The 18,138-nt window shown below is 34.5% G+C and overlaps 1 protein-coding gene across 2 annotated transcripts in view; it reads left to right on the top strand.

Moving 5' to 3' along the window:
• Positions 1 to 18,138, top strand: part of KCNT2 (potassium sodium-activated channel subfamily T member 2) — a 346,988-nt gene that overhangs the window by 84,227 nt on the left and 244,623 nt on the right. For both annotated transcript variants that reach the window (XM_046679418.1, XM_046679417.1), the window contains exons 2-5: positions 2,779 to 2,858; positions 5,632 to 5,731; positions 14,583 to 14,631; positions 17,085 to 17,144. In XM_046679418.1, the coding sequence (XP_046535374.1) occupies positions 2,779 to 2,858; positions 5,632 to 5,731; positions 14,583 to 14,631; positions 17,085 to 17,144 (289 nt within the window). The remainder of the gene's footprint in view (positions 1 to 2,778; positions 2,859 to 5,631; positions 5,732 to 14,582; positions 14,632 to 17,084; positions 17,145 to 18,138) is intronic.

The following is an 18,138-nucleotide window of genomic DNA, read 5'->3' as shown; positions in this document are numbered from 1 at the left end:
GACAGTTTCCAGGGGACATGATTGTCATCCTAGAAAACCCAAGAAAAAAACCTGAAAAAAATACCACTACATATAAATGAATTCAATATGGTAGCCATTTACAATACCAAAAAGTTAAAGGTCAGAACAAGGCACTTTTAAAATAGCAACCAAAATTATAAAATACTAAGAAATAAATGTCACAAAGAATATGTAGGACCTACTCAAGTAAAACAATAAAACATTTTTGACCAATATAAAAATAACATCATTAAACAGTGAAAAGATGTCTATTGGAGCAGATACCATCTAGTAATGATTGCAGTTCCACTTTCTTTTTTATTAAGTACAATTACTTAATAAATTAGAGTTGTCATTAGATTGAATAAAAGAAAGCTCCACTTTATATTATAAACAGAAAGCCTAAAGGAGATTTCTCTGTACCTGAGAGAAGACATGGATCAAAAAGTGGTGTGCTTGTTTTTTGTTTGTTTGCTTTTTTAGCTCTAACTTTAAAAAGCATTTGTATAAATTCGTATTTTGATATCATCCATGATCCTCAGTGAGAATATTGAATCAGAAAGATCTCTGGATTAATGAAGAGTTTTACTTCATGTAATATTATAATTAGAAGAGAATGTGGGATTCATTTAATGAGAGACCCCACTCCTTGCAAAATTGTCTTTACCATGAGGAAAAAAACCCAGTTGCTTGCAAGCTGTTATCCAGTTTTTGGCACATTTATATGTATTGGAGAGCTTTCCGCTTCACAGTGATGGCCATTTCAAAATTGGGTAATCTCATTCATAATTCTCATATTTCTCTATGATTAGTTCTGTACTATAGAGCATCACATTATGAGCCACCTCATTTTAATCATAATGGCCACATAAGTGTTTAAAGACAGCCATTCGGTTATTGCTAACTCTTCATATTTAGGCTAAACATTTCCAGTTCCTTAAAGCTGTCCTCATATGAGAGACTTCCCAGATCCCTCATTATTTGTATTAGGCTTTAGATGATCGATTTTAGTTAAAAAATATACTTCTGTTATATACTCAGCACTGAATTCAGGCTATTATCTGAAGAATGGACTAGTATTCTTATAAATTTGATAATTCTAGGAAGCAGATCTACATGGCCTTTGCTGAATTACTTGTGTAATAGCCATATGTCCTCTCAAATTTGCTTTTGTATCCATAGCAAATTTGAACTAATTTAGCTTGATTATCAGTATTACAGTTACTTTATTTAAAATGAACTGCCTTTTCATTTGATAAACAAGGGAAACAGATCCAAGGATAGATTTCCGAGACACTAGTGGAATTCTGTGTCTGGATGTACTTTTGTAGCATGTGTGAGTTTGTGTATGTGTGTGAGGTGTGTGCACGCACATAGGCATGCATATGGAAGTGTTCTGCTGGAAGACGTCATTGCAATTTTCATGGCTTCTCTCTGGAGAAGTTAGCAAGTAAAGAGAATCTTGATTTCTGTCCCTTCATTTCACCTTACATATAAGGTGAAAAAAATGCGGAAAGAAAATAAGTATATGATGAAAAGAAAAGAAAAAATGTTTATGAATGGAAATATTTTCTTTAGGGGTAAGAGATAAAGTTAGAGAGCTTTCAAGCCTTTTAGAAGATATAAAAGATAAAACTTGGTTTGCAATTGATAACAAAAGCCCTTTTACTTTTATGACACAAGACACGGCTTTAAAATATTCATGAATCTTCTTGAATATATATACAGCGTAGAATATAGTAGTGAAATATTTCTGTAGTACATAAGCATCTTCATATGTCCATTTTTATCTCCCATGTGTACTCCTGCAGAAAGAAAACGAAAAACAACTATCTAGTTTATATGAATTACATTATCAAAATTTTGTGATGTTAGGAAAAATTAAATTAAATCTGTTGTTTGTATAAACATTAAAATGCTTTCTTAGCTGTTTTGGGAATCCTAACTTATAATGCATATTTTTGAGACTATTTAATTAAGAAAATTTCAAATGATGATTATTAACAAGTCACCATTCACTGAACACAATTTTTCTTTTCACTTAGTATTTTGAAATATTAATTAAGCCCTATCACATGAGAGACTTTGCCAGAATTTAGGGAGAAAGCAAATGGATTTATTAGAATGCTACTATTTTTCAGACTGTTGATCTTATTTTATAGTGGACTAAATATACAATATTCAGTTTTTTAAGTGATTTGTCTGGTTTACAACCTACCTGTGTTGACTTTAATATTCTACTGGCCATTACCACTCCTTTGCTGATCCATATATATATTTTCATTTGAGCCTAAATAAATAAATAAGAAGGTAAAGTGTCCCATAATGTGTCCCAAAGAGAGTCAAGGTGGAGCAAAGGACTTGTTAAAAGTAGATTTTCAGGCTCAGTCCCTTAAGATTCTGATGTGGTGGATCCGAGGCGATGCTGCTCAAAGTGAATTTCTCAAGCATTCAGTTGATTCTTATTGTATGGGCAAAAATTGGGAAAACGCTGATTCAAGCTTATTCCAAAGACATGTTAAAGAGTTCTGCATGATCGTTGTTTTGAATCATCCATACCAGTCTACATCCACTAATACAGATCATTGAATGACCTACATATGATATTTAAACTGACTATATCTAACTGTTTCTCTCTAAACAGTGCAGTATTTTACTCAATTCTTATTTTTTGTGGTGGGAATTCACTCAAAGTGTATAATGCATTCAATCAAATAACTTTTTATTTTCTTATATATCAGTCTTTAGATTAATTATGTTTTTATTTTCTGTTTGCAGGGTACAAGTTGAATTTTATATGAACGAAAACACATTTAAAGAGAGACTAAAGTTATTTTTTATTAAAAACCAGAGATCAAGTAAGTCATTCATTTTATTCTCCTGTCTATGTGTTTGTACATCTATTTACCGCAAAAGATTCCAGCTGTGCAATCATTTTGCAAAATATCTTTTATACTGAGGAATAGAACTAATAATCTTGTCTGCCAGGCAGTAAAATTTTAGAAAATTATAGATGTTACATCTGGTGGTGCTAAGGTTTCCTGAATACCTTTAATTCTCCATATCCCATACCAATAAGTAGACTTCTGAGTGGACCATCTGGATTAGTAGAAACATTGAGGAAAATAATTTAAACAAAGAGTTTCCCCCATTTTAACTATGAGGGACACCTAAAACTTACTTTGCCAAGGCTCTGGTGATTCTGACTGACCCTAATGGGGAATAATTGTCTGCTTTAGTGGAGAAGCGTTCAGAGTTTCCCAATTATGCCTAATAATGAGAAACATCTTGGGGGTTGTGAAATGTACAGCTTCCTAGCATCCTTCTCTGGAGATTTTGAATCAGGAAGTGTAGGGCTAAGCTCAAAGTTTAACGTCCTCATGATTCTTATCATCAGAACAAGTTGGGAAGCAGTGGAACTTCAAGAGGACATGAATTTGGCATAGTCATTGACCTCCTAAGCTTATTCAAAGTTGACATTTCAATGATACTTGTTACTTCCCCATAATACCAAGTATTTTTTGTGTGTGTGTGTGTAAGGAAGATTGGCCCTAAGCTAACATCTGTTGCTAATGTTCCTCTTTTGTGCTTGAAGAAGATTGTCCCTGAGCTAATGTCTGGGCCAATCTTCCTCTGTTTTGTATATGACGCCACCACAACATGATCAGTGGTGTGTAAGTCTGCACCTGGGATCCGAACCCATGAACCCCAGGCCACTGAAGCAGAGCACATGAACTTGACCACTACACCACCAAGCTGGCCCCCCAAGTATTTTTAAAAGCGATATGTAATGAGCCAATATGTAGTTTGTCATATGATTATTGCTTAAAATGTCAACAAGCAATGGAGAGGTCTATATTAGGTTGGTGTATTCTTTGGTGTCTCTGAATTTTGGCCCCTGAATCCTCTTGGGGTGGTCTAAATTAACTTGTGCCTCTATAGCGTTCAAAGAGAAAAGCTTGAGTTGTGAGAAGTTACCCAAATATTGACTGTAGAGGATATTTCAATATGTAAGGCACACCGGCTAGGGACTCTGCATGGCAGGTTAGCTTCAGGGTTGAGGCTAATAATAATTAATGCTTCTCTAATCTGGTTGTTTAGAATTTGCAAGGAAGCACCACTGATCAATATGACCTAAAGGAGCCACATCATCTGAATAGAAGGTTTTCTTGATTTTAATGCTAACAATCCTATCTCTCCAGGCCAGAAAATATACATGCCTTATTTGAACACTTCTCCAGCCGCCCGCCTTAACTAAGCTGTCATTGGGGGAGACCAGTTCTATAAAACCAGGGCAATTTCATTAACAGTTTAAAAGACTTTCTGAAGAGCCTAACCCGTAAAATGTACCTAACATTTTAATAAGAAAACCTAGGAAAAATGACATGATTAATCAGCATTAACCTTTAACTCTTAAGAAATGTTGCCTCAAATACACTCACATATAGCAGAGTAAAAAAAAAAAAAGACATTTCATTTCCAGATTTTATTAAGTAATAATTATTTTCAAGATTTTGTTAAGTAATAATTGTAGGAAGGCCTTTCTCAAAATTTTGTGATGTGTGAATCAGATATCACCGGATAATTGCTGGGAAGGTAAAGCTTCTATTCATCAGATTTTAAGCATGTTTTGCTTAATGTTAATTGCTCTTCATTATTTTATTTATTTATTTTTTTTGGAAGATTGGCCTTAAGCTAACATCTGTTGCCAATCTTCCTCTTGTGTTTTGATTCCCAAAGCCCCAGCACATAGTTGTATATTCTAATTGTAATTCCTTCTAGTCCTTCTATGTGTGATGCCACCACAGTATGGCTTGATGAGCGTTGTGTGTGTCCGCACCCAGGATCCGAACCAGCGGACCCTGGGCCACCGAAGCGGAGCACGCGAAATTAACCATTATGCCACTGGGCTGGGCCCTAATTGCTCTTCTTTTTAATCAAGTATTACAGGCTTCATAACTGTGACCTATACAATTTCAAAGAAACATACATAGCAGTCTTAATTCCCACAAAAATTTTAATATTGCATTGGTATTTAACCTAAAGTGAAAAGTTAGGTTTAACTCAAACTAAAAAATGTGTGTGTGCGTCTGTATTTCTCAGCATATGCTGTTCTGATTTCTCTATAATTACATGATTACTAATTAAATGCATCATATATAATTATATACATGAGTATCATTTCTCTATAATCAAATCTACAAGGCGTTCTGAAGATACGAGATTTATAACTTATTCCATGAATTTGTAACCAGCTAGATTTTCTAGCTAGCTAAAATCTGTCCCCAAATTGATAGATAAATAAAATGCTTACTTCTTAGTGTATTGGAAGTAATCTTGATTGGACATGATTTTTGTGGTTTCTGAATGCTCAAACTTAGATTTCCTCTCAGTGTATAATATTCACCGTCATTGACAGTTCATCCATTCTGTCCTTTTTGTTTCAATATTCAACTAATTAAAATACAGGTACCTAGAACTTCAGAGAGTTTAGGCAATTATGGTATTGTAGTTTGTAAATACAATGTAAGTGGTGAACTTAAAGTTTAAAGTTGATATTTTTGACAATTCTTTCTAGTCTTTTGAGAACTAAGTTCAAATGAAAATCAAATTTTTGTTGTTTGTTTAAAGGTCTAAGAATACGTCTGTTCAATTTTTCTCTAAAATTATTAAGCTGTTTATTATACATAATCCGAGTGCTTCTCGAAAACCCTTCACAAGGAAATGAATGGTAAGGTATCTTTGTCTGACCTTCAACAATATTCTTTTGATTTCTTTGAATTCTATTATAGTTTTAAAGGATGTTATATAGAATACATTTTTCTCAAGGACGTTTCAGGTGTTTGTCACAATTAAATTGATCCAGCTTTCAGTTAATGTGTGAATATAATCCTTGTAAGTTCTTTTTAAACATCTCTTATTTTATTGTTATCTATTGTTTATTACTAGTATAATGATAATACTGGACACTTACCCATAAAATTTTTATTGCTAATCAAAGTACCCTAAGCAATTGCTTAATATGGGTCAATCTCTTTAAAGGCCCAAATACTTTTCTTTTCTTGGCTTACAAATACTCCCAAAAGTTCACTCTACTGTTAATATTAGCGATAGTATTAATTATTGTTATCACTGTTAATAATAATATTATTATACCAGCTTTATAAACGTTTTCAGTATAGTCTAGTTGTTACTTTTTTTTAAGGTTTCTTGAGGACATTATGCTGAGTGAAATGTCAGACATAAAAAAGAGAAATAGCATATGATCTCACTTATGTGTGGAATCTAAAAAAACAAAACAACGAATCTAGTTGTTACTCTGAGAAACACTCCAGCATTTATTGGAATGCATGACTATCTCAAGTCTGAGATTTTGCTTGTATGGTTCTTTATCTTATTTGAGTTAAATGACATTGATTTATTTTAACTTCTTTTTCCATTCATTATCATATTACTTTTATTAAATTGCATTTATATTCTTTTGTGGACTTTCCTTTCTAGGCGTCATCTTTTGCGAGAAGCAATCAGGAAGGGGCCTGGGTGTATAATGTCATGGATAATCTTTATCTCACCACCACCTTGGGTCCCTGTCCAGTCCACTAAATTTAAAATAATTTTCAAAGCAGAAAACAAATTTGATGGCTAACTTCTGTACAATTATTTTTTCATGTAGAGTTTGCCCTAAGAAAATGAAAAAATAAAAAAAGATTATGGTAAAATGGAAAATGAGGGCATAGTATGCTTTTAAATGAATTGGTTCTTCTTCAGCTTATTTAGATAGTGAAAATGATTACATATTTATTAAACAGTTCAGAAATAAGTTAAAGATTAACAAGCTAAATTTTATTGTGTAATAATTTATGAGATAATTCTTTATAATTTATTTAATGAAATATAATTATGGATATTTCACTATATGTTTATTGACTATTTACCATGTATTCATATTGCTGTAACTGAAGATATAGCCATGAAAAGGAATATTTAACTACTCTCAGGGAATTTTCAGCTTGTGGAAAGGTTGTATATTTTGGAGTTCTCGCTATTTTCTGGCATTGGGTTTTATGTATATGATTTCCTTCAATATATATTTAATCTTGTTGTACCTACTTTCCATATAAAGAAGCTGAAGTTTTCTCATATTTGCCCTCTTCTTTGACTCCCTCAGCACTAATCTTTTTGTGTCTTTTATCCCTAACTCATTGACCACAGGAAGCCAGCACTTTTCCATTGCCCCAAATTCTAACTGTGTGTTCAGCTTCTCTACTTGGATGTCTAATAGGCATTTCAAACTTGCCATGTTCCCATGGGCGGCTTCTGTGATCTCCCACATCTCAATGAGTGACAGCTCCATCCTTCCTCCAAACCCTGCTCCACTCCCAGCCTTCCACGTTTCAGCTGATAGGAACTCCATCCTACCAGCTTCTCAGGCCAAATGCTTTGGAGTCATTCTTGACTTCTCTCTTGTCTCACACTCTGCAGCGTATGCAAAGCCCTAAGAAAATCCTGTTATTTCTACCTTCAAGAAATATCCAGTGTGTAGATGCTTCTCAATGCCACCACCCTAGCACAAGCCACCTTCTTTCACCTGTATTACTGCAAAGGCCTCCTAATTAGTCCTCCTAGTTGTACCTTTGCTCCCCTTTGGTCTATTCTTACTGTAGTAGCCAGTATTTCTTGAGAATATAAGTTGGATCTTGACATGGCTGTGCTCTGAATGCCAAAGTGCCTGCCATGGCCTGTAAGAACACATATTTTCCCTGTAATGTCACCTCCTACTACTCATCCCCCACCATTTTGCTCCTGCCACATTGGCCTCTTCTCTATTCCTAGATCATTCCAGACACACTGCAGGCTCAGGGCGTTCACACCCGCTGGTCCTTCTGTCTGTAATTCTCTGCCACTAAAAATCATAGGGACACTTCCTCAGATCTTTACTCAAAATCATATTTTCAGTGAAGCCTTACCCAAACGTCCTGTTCAAATTGTAATCTCCTCACAAGACTCCCTTGAATATTTTTTTTCTTCTTCCTTCTCATTTTTCTCCATTGCCTTTCTCACTTTTACATATTGTACATCTTTTACTTGTTTATTTGTTTTCTGTGTATTTCGTATGGATGGCAATGGATATTCCATGAGGGCATTGTTGTCTGTATCCTCAGAGCCTGACACAAATTTGGCGCTCAGTAGTTATTTTTTAAGTGAGTGAGTGACTAAATGAGTAAATGAGGATCTTTTATAATCTGATCTTGCTTACCTCACCTCACCAATCTGCTACTCCAGCCATGCTGACCTACTGGAAGCAACTTATACAAACTCTGCTCTCCATCGTCTCCAGGCCAATGAACGTTTTGCTCCCTCTCCCTGGACCCCTGTTTCCAGTCCTGTCCCTCACTACCCACTCTTTTCTAACCTGCTCCAGGACTCCTAGTCCTTCAGGATAACAATTTCTTGGATAAAACTTAATCTGAAATTCTTACCTGACACCATGACATATTGCCCAATTCCACTCTGGATTAGGAGTGACTTTTGGGGACTTTCTGATCATGCCTTGAATACTTCTGAACTTAGCATATTGCCATTGGTTTTATTATGTACTTCTCTGTTCTCTCTATATGCTCACTGAGGGCAAGGACCATATTGTATTTGTCTCTGTTGCTCCCATACTTGGCGTAGGACTTTGTGGGTCAGTGAATGTTACTGAATTGATGGAATTATACTCAACAGTTTTATTAATAATTTTACACAATCGAGATGATTCAAGACCACTGCCTAGAGATGTCAGTGTATATTATATTTCTCTATGTGTTATTAAAAATGGTTCACATTAAAAATCCTTCTAAAAACATTCCAGAATTGTTTTTAAAACTTGGTAATTTATAATTAAAGTGTACATTAGAGAGGCTTGAAAATCATAAAATGAAGCATGAAGGAATCCTTCTAGGGTAAAAGGGCATTGCCTGGTGACAGCAGAGTGGAATTATATTATTTGAAAACGTTAAGATGGACAAAGTTTCCTACAATTAACTTCTATGCCGTATTACTAAGAATATTCAGCCATAATTATGGAGGCTATACATTTGAAAAATCAGATTACTGCAATTAAAAAACATAACAAAATAGCTCATGGCTCCATTTTGAATACAATGTTCTGTTTAGTTCCCATTGTCAATGCGGTATTGTTTAATGAAAACCAGAAGTGGCCTTTATGGGCACAGGCTCTCTTGTAAAATAATGAGGGCTAATTCAGCAAAGAGATTTATTTAATTAGAGCTCCTGGCATAATAAAGCTGCAGATATTTTGTGTGGCTTTGCTTTATTTTAAGTCCCTTCCAGGAGTCAACACTGATTGGAAAATGTTGCAAGTATGGACAAACTGAAGGATATGCAAAGAATTTTACTGTTAATGTATGAAACTGTGCACACGACAAACTCTGATGTACACACACTTTACAGTAAATGATTTAAAGGCATCAGCACAGGAAACACCTCCAGCACGTAGTTTGTGACTTTCATTGAGAGATGGGCCATCAGCATTGACTCATTGCCTACTGGTGCTTAGAGTTCTGCGCTGTGCGTCAAAACTCAGGCATCCTTTCCACCCTAGAAGCTGTTGAAGTAATTATTAGTTTTTAACATCAAGTGATAGAGACAAAGGTAAGAAGCACATGAATGTGCTTATATTTCATGGAATTTGGATTTGCATTTAAAATCAGTGCCTAATATAGCACGGAGTGTGTTCAGGTGACATTCAGATTTTAAAGATTATTTCTTCTTTAAGGTGTGTTCAGGTGACATTTAGATTTTAAAGATTATTTCTTCTTTATAAGAAGAAATAAAATTTTGACAATATCTTTTAAGTATTTCATGACCAATAGGAATGAATAGCATAATATAGACCTTTTCTCTCACGTGTATTGGTTACAGTAAGATTAAAGCAGCATCAAGTACTCTAACACATAATCTCAAAAATTCTAAAGAATCTTTTTGGTTCCTGGAGTCTAATGTTGGTGTTCCTAGTCAGTGTAGACCTTTTCTCCATAGAGTGGTTCACAGACACACACACACACATATTATAGAATACAATATATACAGACAATATTTTAAGTACAATATTATACATACAAGCCACTTTCATTTTGTGACTATGTGCTGTCCTAAGACCTAAGAACCCTTTGCAATGAGCTTCCAGAAAGGCAAGGAGAGCCTAGAGAAAGCACATACACTGTTTAAAATTCTTGGCCAACATATGACAAGCATCATTTACTTGTATTTCATACTTAGACCTCATGTGAGGATCAGTCAGATCATCACACCCTGACACAAAGGCTGAGAAGTGTAGCCTTTGGCTGAAGAGTGGCTTTTTGCCCTCACCTTTACACTACGGAAGGGAAAGAAGGCATGTTCATAGATAGAAAGCCACTTCTATCTTAGCCAGTGTGTGTCTGTTGGAAAGACTCTTAATGTCCGTTCTCTCAAAGAGTCAGTGTTTAGTCCTTTCCACAACACACTGACAGGTGGTTGTCTAACCTGGTATGAAGTCCATGCAGTGCTTTGGAAAACTTCCGTTATTGAAAAGTCTCCCTAATGTATTGTCAAGATTCTACTATGCTTCGGTGTCAGTTTTGGACTGAATACTAAATTGGTTTTGGACACATATTAAATTTGGTATGTCTTTGAAATATGGTACTAGTGCCATACCTACAACTCAGTTCTTGGTATTTGTTATGGTTAGGAGAGTTTTATAATGGTCCTCCCTGGTTTAGGATACTATACTTTCATTAATGAAATGCAACCTTACATTCATGTTTTTTCTTTGGGGAGCTATCAGTCTGAGTTCATCTTGAGTTTGTGACCCACAGGTCCTTCCTATGAATTATGCCCCACATGTTGACCCTATTACTTTCATGTGTTTACCAACTGCTCTATTCTTCTGGTTAATGTATTCACCCCCTGAGGTCCCCCTCAGCTGCCGAAGTTGATCTGACATCAACAGCAGCTCTCTTCTCGCCTTTACCAGGAGCCATAAGTAAGCTGTGAAAAGTGACTGAGGCTACGCATCACGGACGTCCTCTATTTAACTTCTGCCACTATTTCCTTTGTTTGACATGACTCTTCCGGTTCTCACAATGATGCTTCAAGCACGAATTTTATCTATAGGCCTAGTTTAATTCAGAATAGTATGCATTTCATAATTTTATTTTATTAATTTTAATAATATAAATATTTCAGAATGGTATCAATTTTGCTTTTATGTTTTCTCTTGTTTTTTAATTTTTTTAAATTTAAAAAAGTGAAATTTATTTTTTATTATTTTATCAATGATTGATAATTAATGCAATATAAATAAATATGGCAAGAGCAAAGGAAGTAAAAAGTACCTAAAATCTCGACACGTATAAATAAGCGTTTTTAGTATTTTGACTACCAATCTTTTGTAAATTCTCTACATATGCACACTGACATATAACACACTTATACTGATATAGTTAGGACAATAGTATATACATCATTTATATCACTGATCTTTTTCTCATTTATGGCATTTTTGCTGTTGTTAATGATCATAAGGCTACTTTGTTTCTCTTCTTCTTGGATATTCAGGTAGATTCCGATTACTCTCCTGCTATAACTGACATGGCAATAAATATTCGTGTCCGGGGTTTTTTCTTCCTAGTGTTTTTTTGTCAATGGGATTGAAGTTTCATTTAGAATTATGGTCTGGCTGTCAGTTCCAGTTTCATTCCTCATTTGTTTTGGACATTTTCTAGAAATGTGTAGATCAGATCTCATATGCTTTTTTTAAGATAAATCCATTTTATGAAGAAGAGGTTGGACATTAGCTTTTCATTAGAGTTTGTACATTTTCCTTCTATGTATTTATCCACTTTAGTGCTTAGTAAACGGGCAAAAGAGACAACTTTCCAGTGGAGATCTCACTTTGCATTGAAATTTATATGTGAGAGATTTGTAGAAATACTTTTTACAGATTATGAAACCTATTCCACACGACATAGTCATGTCCAAAAAAATCCTTTCTTTAAAGTCATATTTAAATTTAAATACTCTCTGATATTTCAAGACCTATGAAAACATCCCTGACCAAAGAAAATGCTGTTGGTTTGGTGTACTAGCTTTTAGTAAATCCATGTTAATTACCAATTTCCTTATGAAAATGCTCACAGATGTCTGTTTAGCAATTTACTTTTTAATTTTCTGTATATTGCTGCCTACTTAACTACTTAGTAGTTTTTGTAGCATATCATTTTCCTATCTACAAAAACTATGTATCTATGTCCTATCTACAAAAACAATGTATCTCTTTACTCATACATACCTCATTTTGGTCTGATTTCTCAAATGTCACTGAGAATATAAGAGATGTGTTTTGGAAAGGACGATGTGACTGATCTCATCAGCCATAGTTTTGATTTTACTGGCCCCATCCATTTGTTTCTATTGAATGCCTAGCCTACTATCTGCATGTACTCAGAACAACATTATTTTTACAACGGTCAATAAAATAGACATACTCTTTCCTCTTATGGAGCACACAGTTTAGTGAGGAGACATCTAAAAAGATATACATTTATAAATAAATACAAAGTTATAACCGAGGTGAGTGGCAGGGGAGGTTTGGTGACTAACACTGCCTGAAATGAGTTGACTGCATTGATCAAGTGGAAGCCTCGGAGAAGGTTTCCGTGAGAGGGGGTTGAGCTGAGAGGTCTAGGATGAGGGAAGACTCATATGCGAAAAGGGCTGTGATGGAAGGATCATGTGACAGTTGGATAAGAATGCCGTTTTAAGAGTTTTAGTCTTTATCTTAATAAAAGTGCAATGCCCATACACAGTGGGGCAGTGTGATCAAAATGCATTTAAAAAGAATCAGGGTAGTTGTAATTTGGAGAAAAAATGTAGAAGGCAAAAGGAGGTTTTGGGTCCCTGTCGGTAGGCTTTTGCAAGAGTCCAGTTGCAAAAAATTGTAGTTTATATTAAGGTGGTTGTGGTAGTGGAGATGAAGAGAGGTAGATAAATTCTTCACTTATTTGGTGGGAAAAATCAAAAAGATTTGGTGATTAACGTATTACATATTTACAAATAGAAGAGAGGAAAGCGTATTAAGATGATATCTAAATTTTTGGGTAAACACATATAGTGGAATTTGGTGCCATTTTCTGAGATGTGAAAAACTGAGAGGATCGGTTTTTGGGAGAAAGATCGCAGGTTCGGTTTGGAGCAATTGAAGATGTCATTTACTCAGGTAGATGTGACATTCTGGAGTTAGAGTACTTCAGTTGAATATACTAGGTAGTCTCTTTGATTAATCTTTTAAAGTTTTGTAATTCTTTTTAAAACAGGAATTTTAAAGAGTTTATTGCTCTTCATTATTTTTTAACATATTCCCCAAAAGAAAATGACATAAAGATTTTAAAATACAGTTAATAATGGGGCTTCTCTAATATTTATAACTATAAAGAGTGAGTAGGCTTTGTTCTGTTTTGAGTTTTTTATTTGCATTTTTTGGCAGCATAATATGACTGTTTTCCTCTTTTCCCAAGTAGAGTATATTGCTGTGAATGACCCTGTTTGAATCAACTTTACAGTAAATGAGGTAGATAAGGCGGGTAGGGTATAAATAGTGAAAAATTATAAGTAGCAGGACATTAGAAGCGTATGGTGTTCTTGCAGAGTATAAACAGTTTTTAACATTAGAGATGACAAGATTTTTAAGAGATATTTAAGGACAGTCGCTCCTTGTCCTGCATAATGTTCTATGCTAACCTCAATCACAGGTTTTTTTTGGTGGAATGTTAAACATTTTATAAAAATCCAAATCCAAAATATTAATGTGCTCTATAATCTGTTACCGATTTTATTCTGATCATTTATACTGTTCAATTTGTATTGCCAAAATATTGACAGGTTTAAAAATAACAAAATCTTAGAGTTTACAGAAGACTCTTAAGTGACTTTTCAATGGAGAATTGACTGGTAAAAAGGTTGAGGTTTTCTCATCCTTCCGTAATCACTCTTTATTGTTTTTTTTGGTTTTCTGTTTTGTTTGTTTGTTTGTTTCTGAGGAAGATTAACCCTGAGCTAACATCTGCCACCAATCCTCCTCTTTTTGCTGAGGAAGATTAGCCCTGAGCTAACATCTGTACACATCTTCCTCTACTTTATATGTGGGACACCTGCCACAGCATGGCTTGATAAGCAGTGCGTGGGTCTGCCCCCAGGATCCGAACTGGTGAACCCCGGGGTCACCAAAGCGGAGCACATGAATTTAACTGCTGCGCTACTGGGCTGGCCCCCTTAATCACTCTTTAAATAAGGGCCCATTATCTTTTTTATTATTAACATGAGACCAAAAACGAAATTAAAAGGGTTTTTTCCTGGAACAGAAATGAATATTATCTAAAAGAAAACTGAAACAGTATATAGTTTCCTAATTTTAATTTTGATATTTTATTGTCTTTTTATGCTGGCACTATTTAAGTATTTCCCTTTTCAATTGAAATTTTTAAATGAATGCATTTTTCACATTTTTTAAAACTAACATCTTATCATTCTTTTCACAGGTCTCATATCTTTTGGGTGAACAGAAGTCTACCTTTATGGGGCTTACAGGTTATGTACAATTTTGTTTATCCCTATATTTCTGGATTTATTATATTTCACAGAGAAATACAATTGGAAAGAAAACTATTGATATTAAAAGTGAATTTGTTTTATTGCTTAATTAATCTTGATGCTCATCTTAGACTAACATTTTTATTCCTTTATCCATGTTTGCCTGAACCCTACATTCCATCTTTTGAGAATTTCTTCATAATCAGGATTAGATATAAGATTTTGAGAGTGTGGAGAAAACCAAAATAAAACCAATGTTTTAAGGAGCCACAAATTCCCCAAACTACTTTAGATATTCCTGTTACATAATCCTTGAAAAGTGAATCAAAACCCATAACCATGTTGAACCATGTTTGCTTTTCTACCTTCTATCCTCAGTGTCTGGAACATGGTGGAATCTCAATAAGCAATTGTTAAATGAGTAAACTGATGAATGAGAGGCTCATATCACCAACAGCAAGAGTTGGGTCCCTAAGCAGATAATTTTGTAAATAAAACAAAAAGCAGGCCCTGGCATAAAAGGAGTCCTGAAGAAAGAGTAAGAAAAGGAGAAAAACATGTCTGAATTACATTATTGAGGTCCCTAGAGTGCTCTGTGTCATTTCTTGTTCCTTTTTCTATTGAATTTCATGCCCAGCAAACTTTTTACAAGTTCTCATCCATGCTACTCCTGTCTCCTTCCTACAGATACTTTTTATTTTTTGCTATTTTTCAAAAGTGAAAATTATTCAAAGCATAGAGTTACTAACATAAAACAAAATTTAGAGATTGGAAGACAGTTAAGTCTAGAAGAAGTGGAAAAACTCTGAGACTTACTGTTAATAAACAACCCTTAAAATCCTTAAAAATGTTTGGTTTGTCTTTTAACGTCATGATGACTGTGAAGTCTGTACATTTCATATGTAATAATGAATTATTTCAATTATGTATGCATTGCAATCATAACTATGAAATCAAGTTTTTACTATGTCTGGATATTTCATATTTTGTTGAAGTCAAGTTGTATTTTGTTGTTTCCCATTGACTTTCATTGCAATGTCATTAATTTACAAATACACTTTTCAAATATTGAAGTACTCACTAAAAATGCAGTGAACCTCTAGCTAGATTCTTATATTATCCTTCAGTGAGGTGCACAAAGTTAGTTAATATGTTTATGAATAGTCACATATGGCCTTGAAATATATTTTAATCTATTCAAATTCCTTTTATCTAATAGCGATATTTTAAAATAATAATAATCCTTATTTTCAAATAGAATTTTGAGTAATCCATGCTAAAAATGTTCTAGTGATCACTTAACATGTTGTACGTATAGAAAAAAGCATGGATGATTATGATACAGGGGACTTGTGGAGAAAATCTAAGTGGCGTGAGTTTTCTATCGTAACAATGCCTGGCTGTTGTATGCACTTCTGAACATGGTTGACTTTTATTCCCATGCACTCATATATTTTTGATTGTCCTTATGTTTGGATATTCACTTAAATCAAAGTTTTCAGTCTACAGGAGTCAAAATTTGAGACTCCAGAGTATCTGCTTTCTAATGCAGATTGTCTTAAACCTCAAACATCTATAAACAAATACATTGATTATCTGAGTCATTTCTTGTTTGTGGTACCTTATTCTCTCTTCCTCTGTCCTAAAGTGCATAGAGTATTTAACACATAATAATTTGGACATCTTTCCTGGTTACTTTTTCTGTTGCAGTCACAGGTTTTTGGTAGCTCAGCAGTGGAAGTTGAATATATGGTAGAGAATATAGAGAAAGGTGGAGCTTGTCTAGGAGGACGCAGGACTAGCACTTTCAGCTGCAAAAGGGGAGTGGGTTGTGCAGGTCATTCTCATATAGTCTGAAAGTATCTTGAAGTGCTCGCGCAGACTGTTTGGTTTAGTGTTCTAGGATTTTGCTGTTGGGTTTTGTTTGAGGTGGGGCATAGGATAGAACGTATCATTCAACTGGAAGCTTGTGTTCTTTTATTTTCTGAAAGGAACTGCTGTTTTTGCGAATGTACTGGAGATGGTCGTGGTGGTGCTGGAAGAGGGCATTACATGGGGCAGCGCATTTGTGTGTGATTGTGTGTGTTAGGAGCCCACACACGCAAGGACCTATTCTTTACATATCGAGCAAACTCCAGCCAGTCTGACTATTCCAAACCCACATTTACATTTGAGATATTAAATTTAAAAAGATATATTAAGGAGTATTGGAAATTACAAATCTAAGCTGTAATGCTAGAGATAGCCTGCAGCCTGCCATCTGTATATAGAAGTTAAAGTGCCACCCAATGCCTCCTATATCATATGTCATATATATATATACCATACAAATATATAGAGACATATATACACATATTATGCACATATTTATAAAGTTAATAGTATTATAATCATGAATAGATATTTTGGTTTCATTGCGTTTTCTCATTAAGGTGCAATTTATATTTTAGGTTTCAGTGGCATTGATAAGTCTATTTGAAACAATACTACTTGGTTATCTCAGTTATAAGGTAAGTTGTTTTAATTAGAAGTTTTCTGCTGGTAGAACACAATGCTAGCATTTACCCAGTATTCCTCTATTTATAGTTCATACTCTGGGGATATAACAAGTTCTTCTTAAACTACTTTAATTATTTTGGATCTCTCTAGTATGTGATATAACACTGTAGCAACGTAGTAAAGTTTTCCTTGGTGGCTTAAAAATATTTCACTAATTCTTATGGGTTATTTTACTCCTTCTATGAATGCTTATATGAAGCAAGCAAATGTACTTGTCTGGCTTTTTATTGTTCTCAACCTCTTTCCCTGATCTGTACACAAAACACTGAGGGAGGAAAAACATCTCTGTTAGGAATTATTTTAATGAATTCTCTTAATTTTTGGTGAAGCTTTATTTGGCTAGCACAGTTTAACAAATATTTATTGAACTCCTATTTGAGGAAAAGCTCCACACTGTGCATTGTTCTTTTCCCAATAAGTTTATAATCTAGAAAGGGATTTAGGTAGGAGTGAATTACACAGATAATAATAATACAAGATGGGATAATAGGTGCTTCCAGCGAAGTGCAAATAAAGTCCTATGGGGGTTCATAGAGAAAGGTCATATTAAGGATGAAAAGAAAATGCTTGACTGATTTAAAGAGAGTCCTGGAATCAGTGGTTTCACCAAGGAAAGATGAAAAGACAGGACAATAGGGATTGACAGAATGAGCAAAGGCATAAAAGGATGCATGTGCATATAGAATTAGAAGAATATTGAATAGTGACGTTTGGGCAGAATATAGGGTATTTGGGATAAATTGGTGGAAAATGTTTGGGACAGTGTTGTGAAGGCCTTGTCTAACAACGTAGAGTGGGAAGTTAACGGAGGATGGTGAACGTGAGAGTCCTATAATTGTAATTAAGTTTTAGGAGTATTTATAACATCTGTGCAGCACAGGACAAAGAGAGATCACACTGAGGCCATGTGCTCAGTTCAGACACAATCATAGCATGAAAGGAAAA

This window comes from Equus quagga, chromosome 12 (genome assembly GCF_021613505.1).
Source record: "Equus quagga isolate Etosha38 chromosome 12, UCLA_HA_Equagga_1.0, whole genome shotgun sequence".
Classification (NCBI taxonomy): domain Eukaryota; kingdom Metazoa; phylum Chordata; class Mammalia; order Perissodactyla; family Equidae; genus Equus; species Equus quagga.
This window is presented reverse-complemented; position numbering and strand designations above follow the sequence as displayed.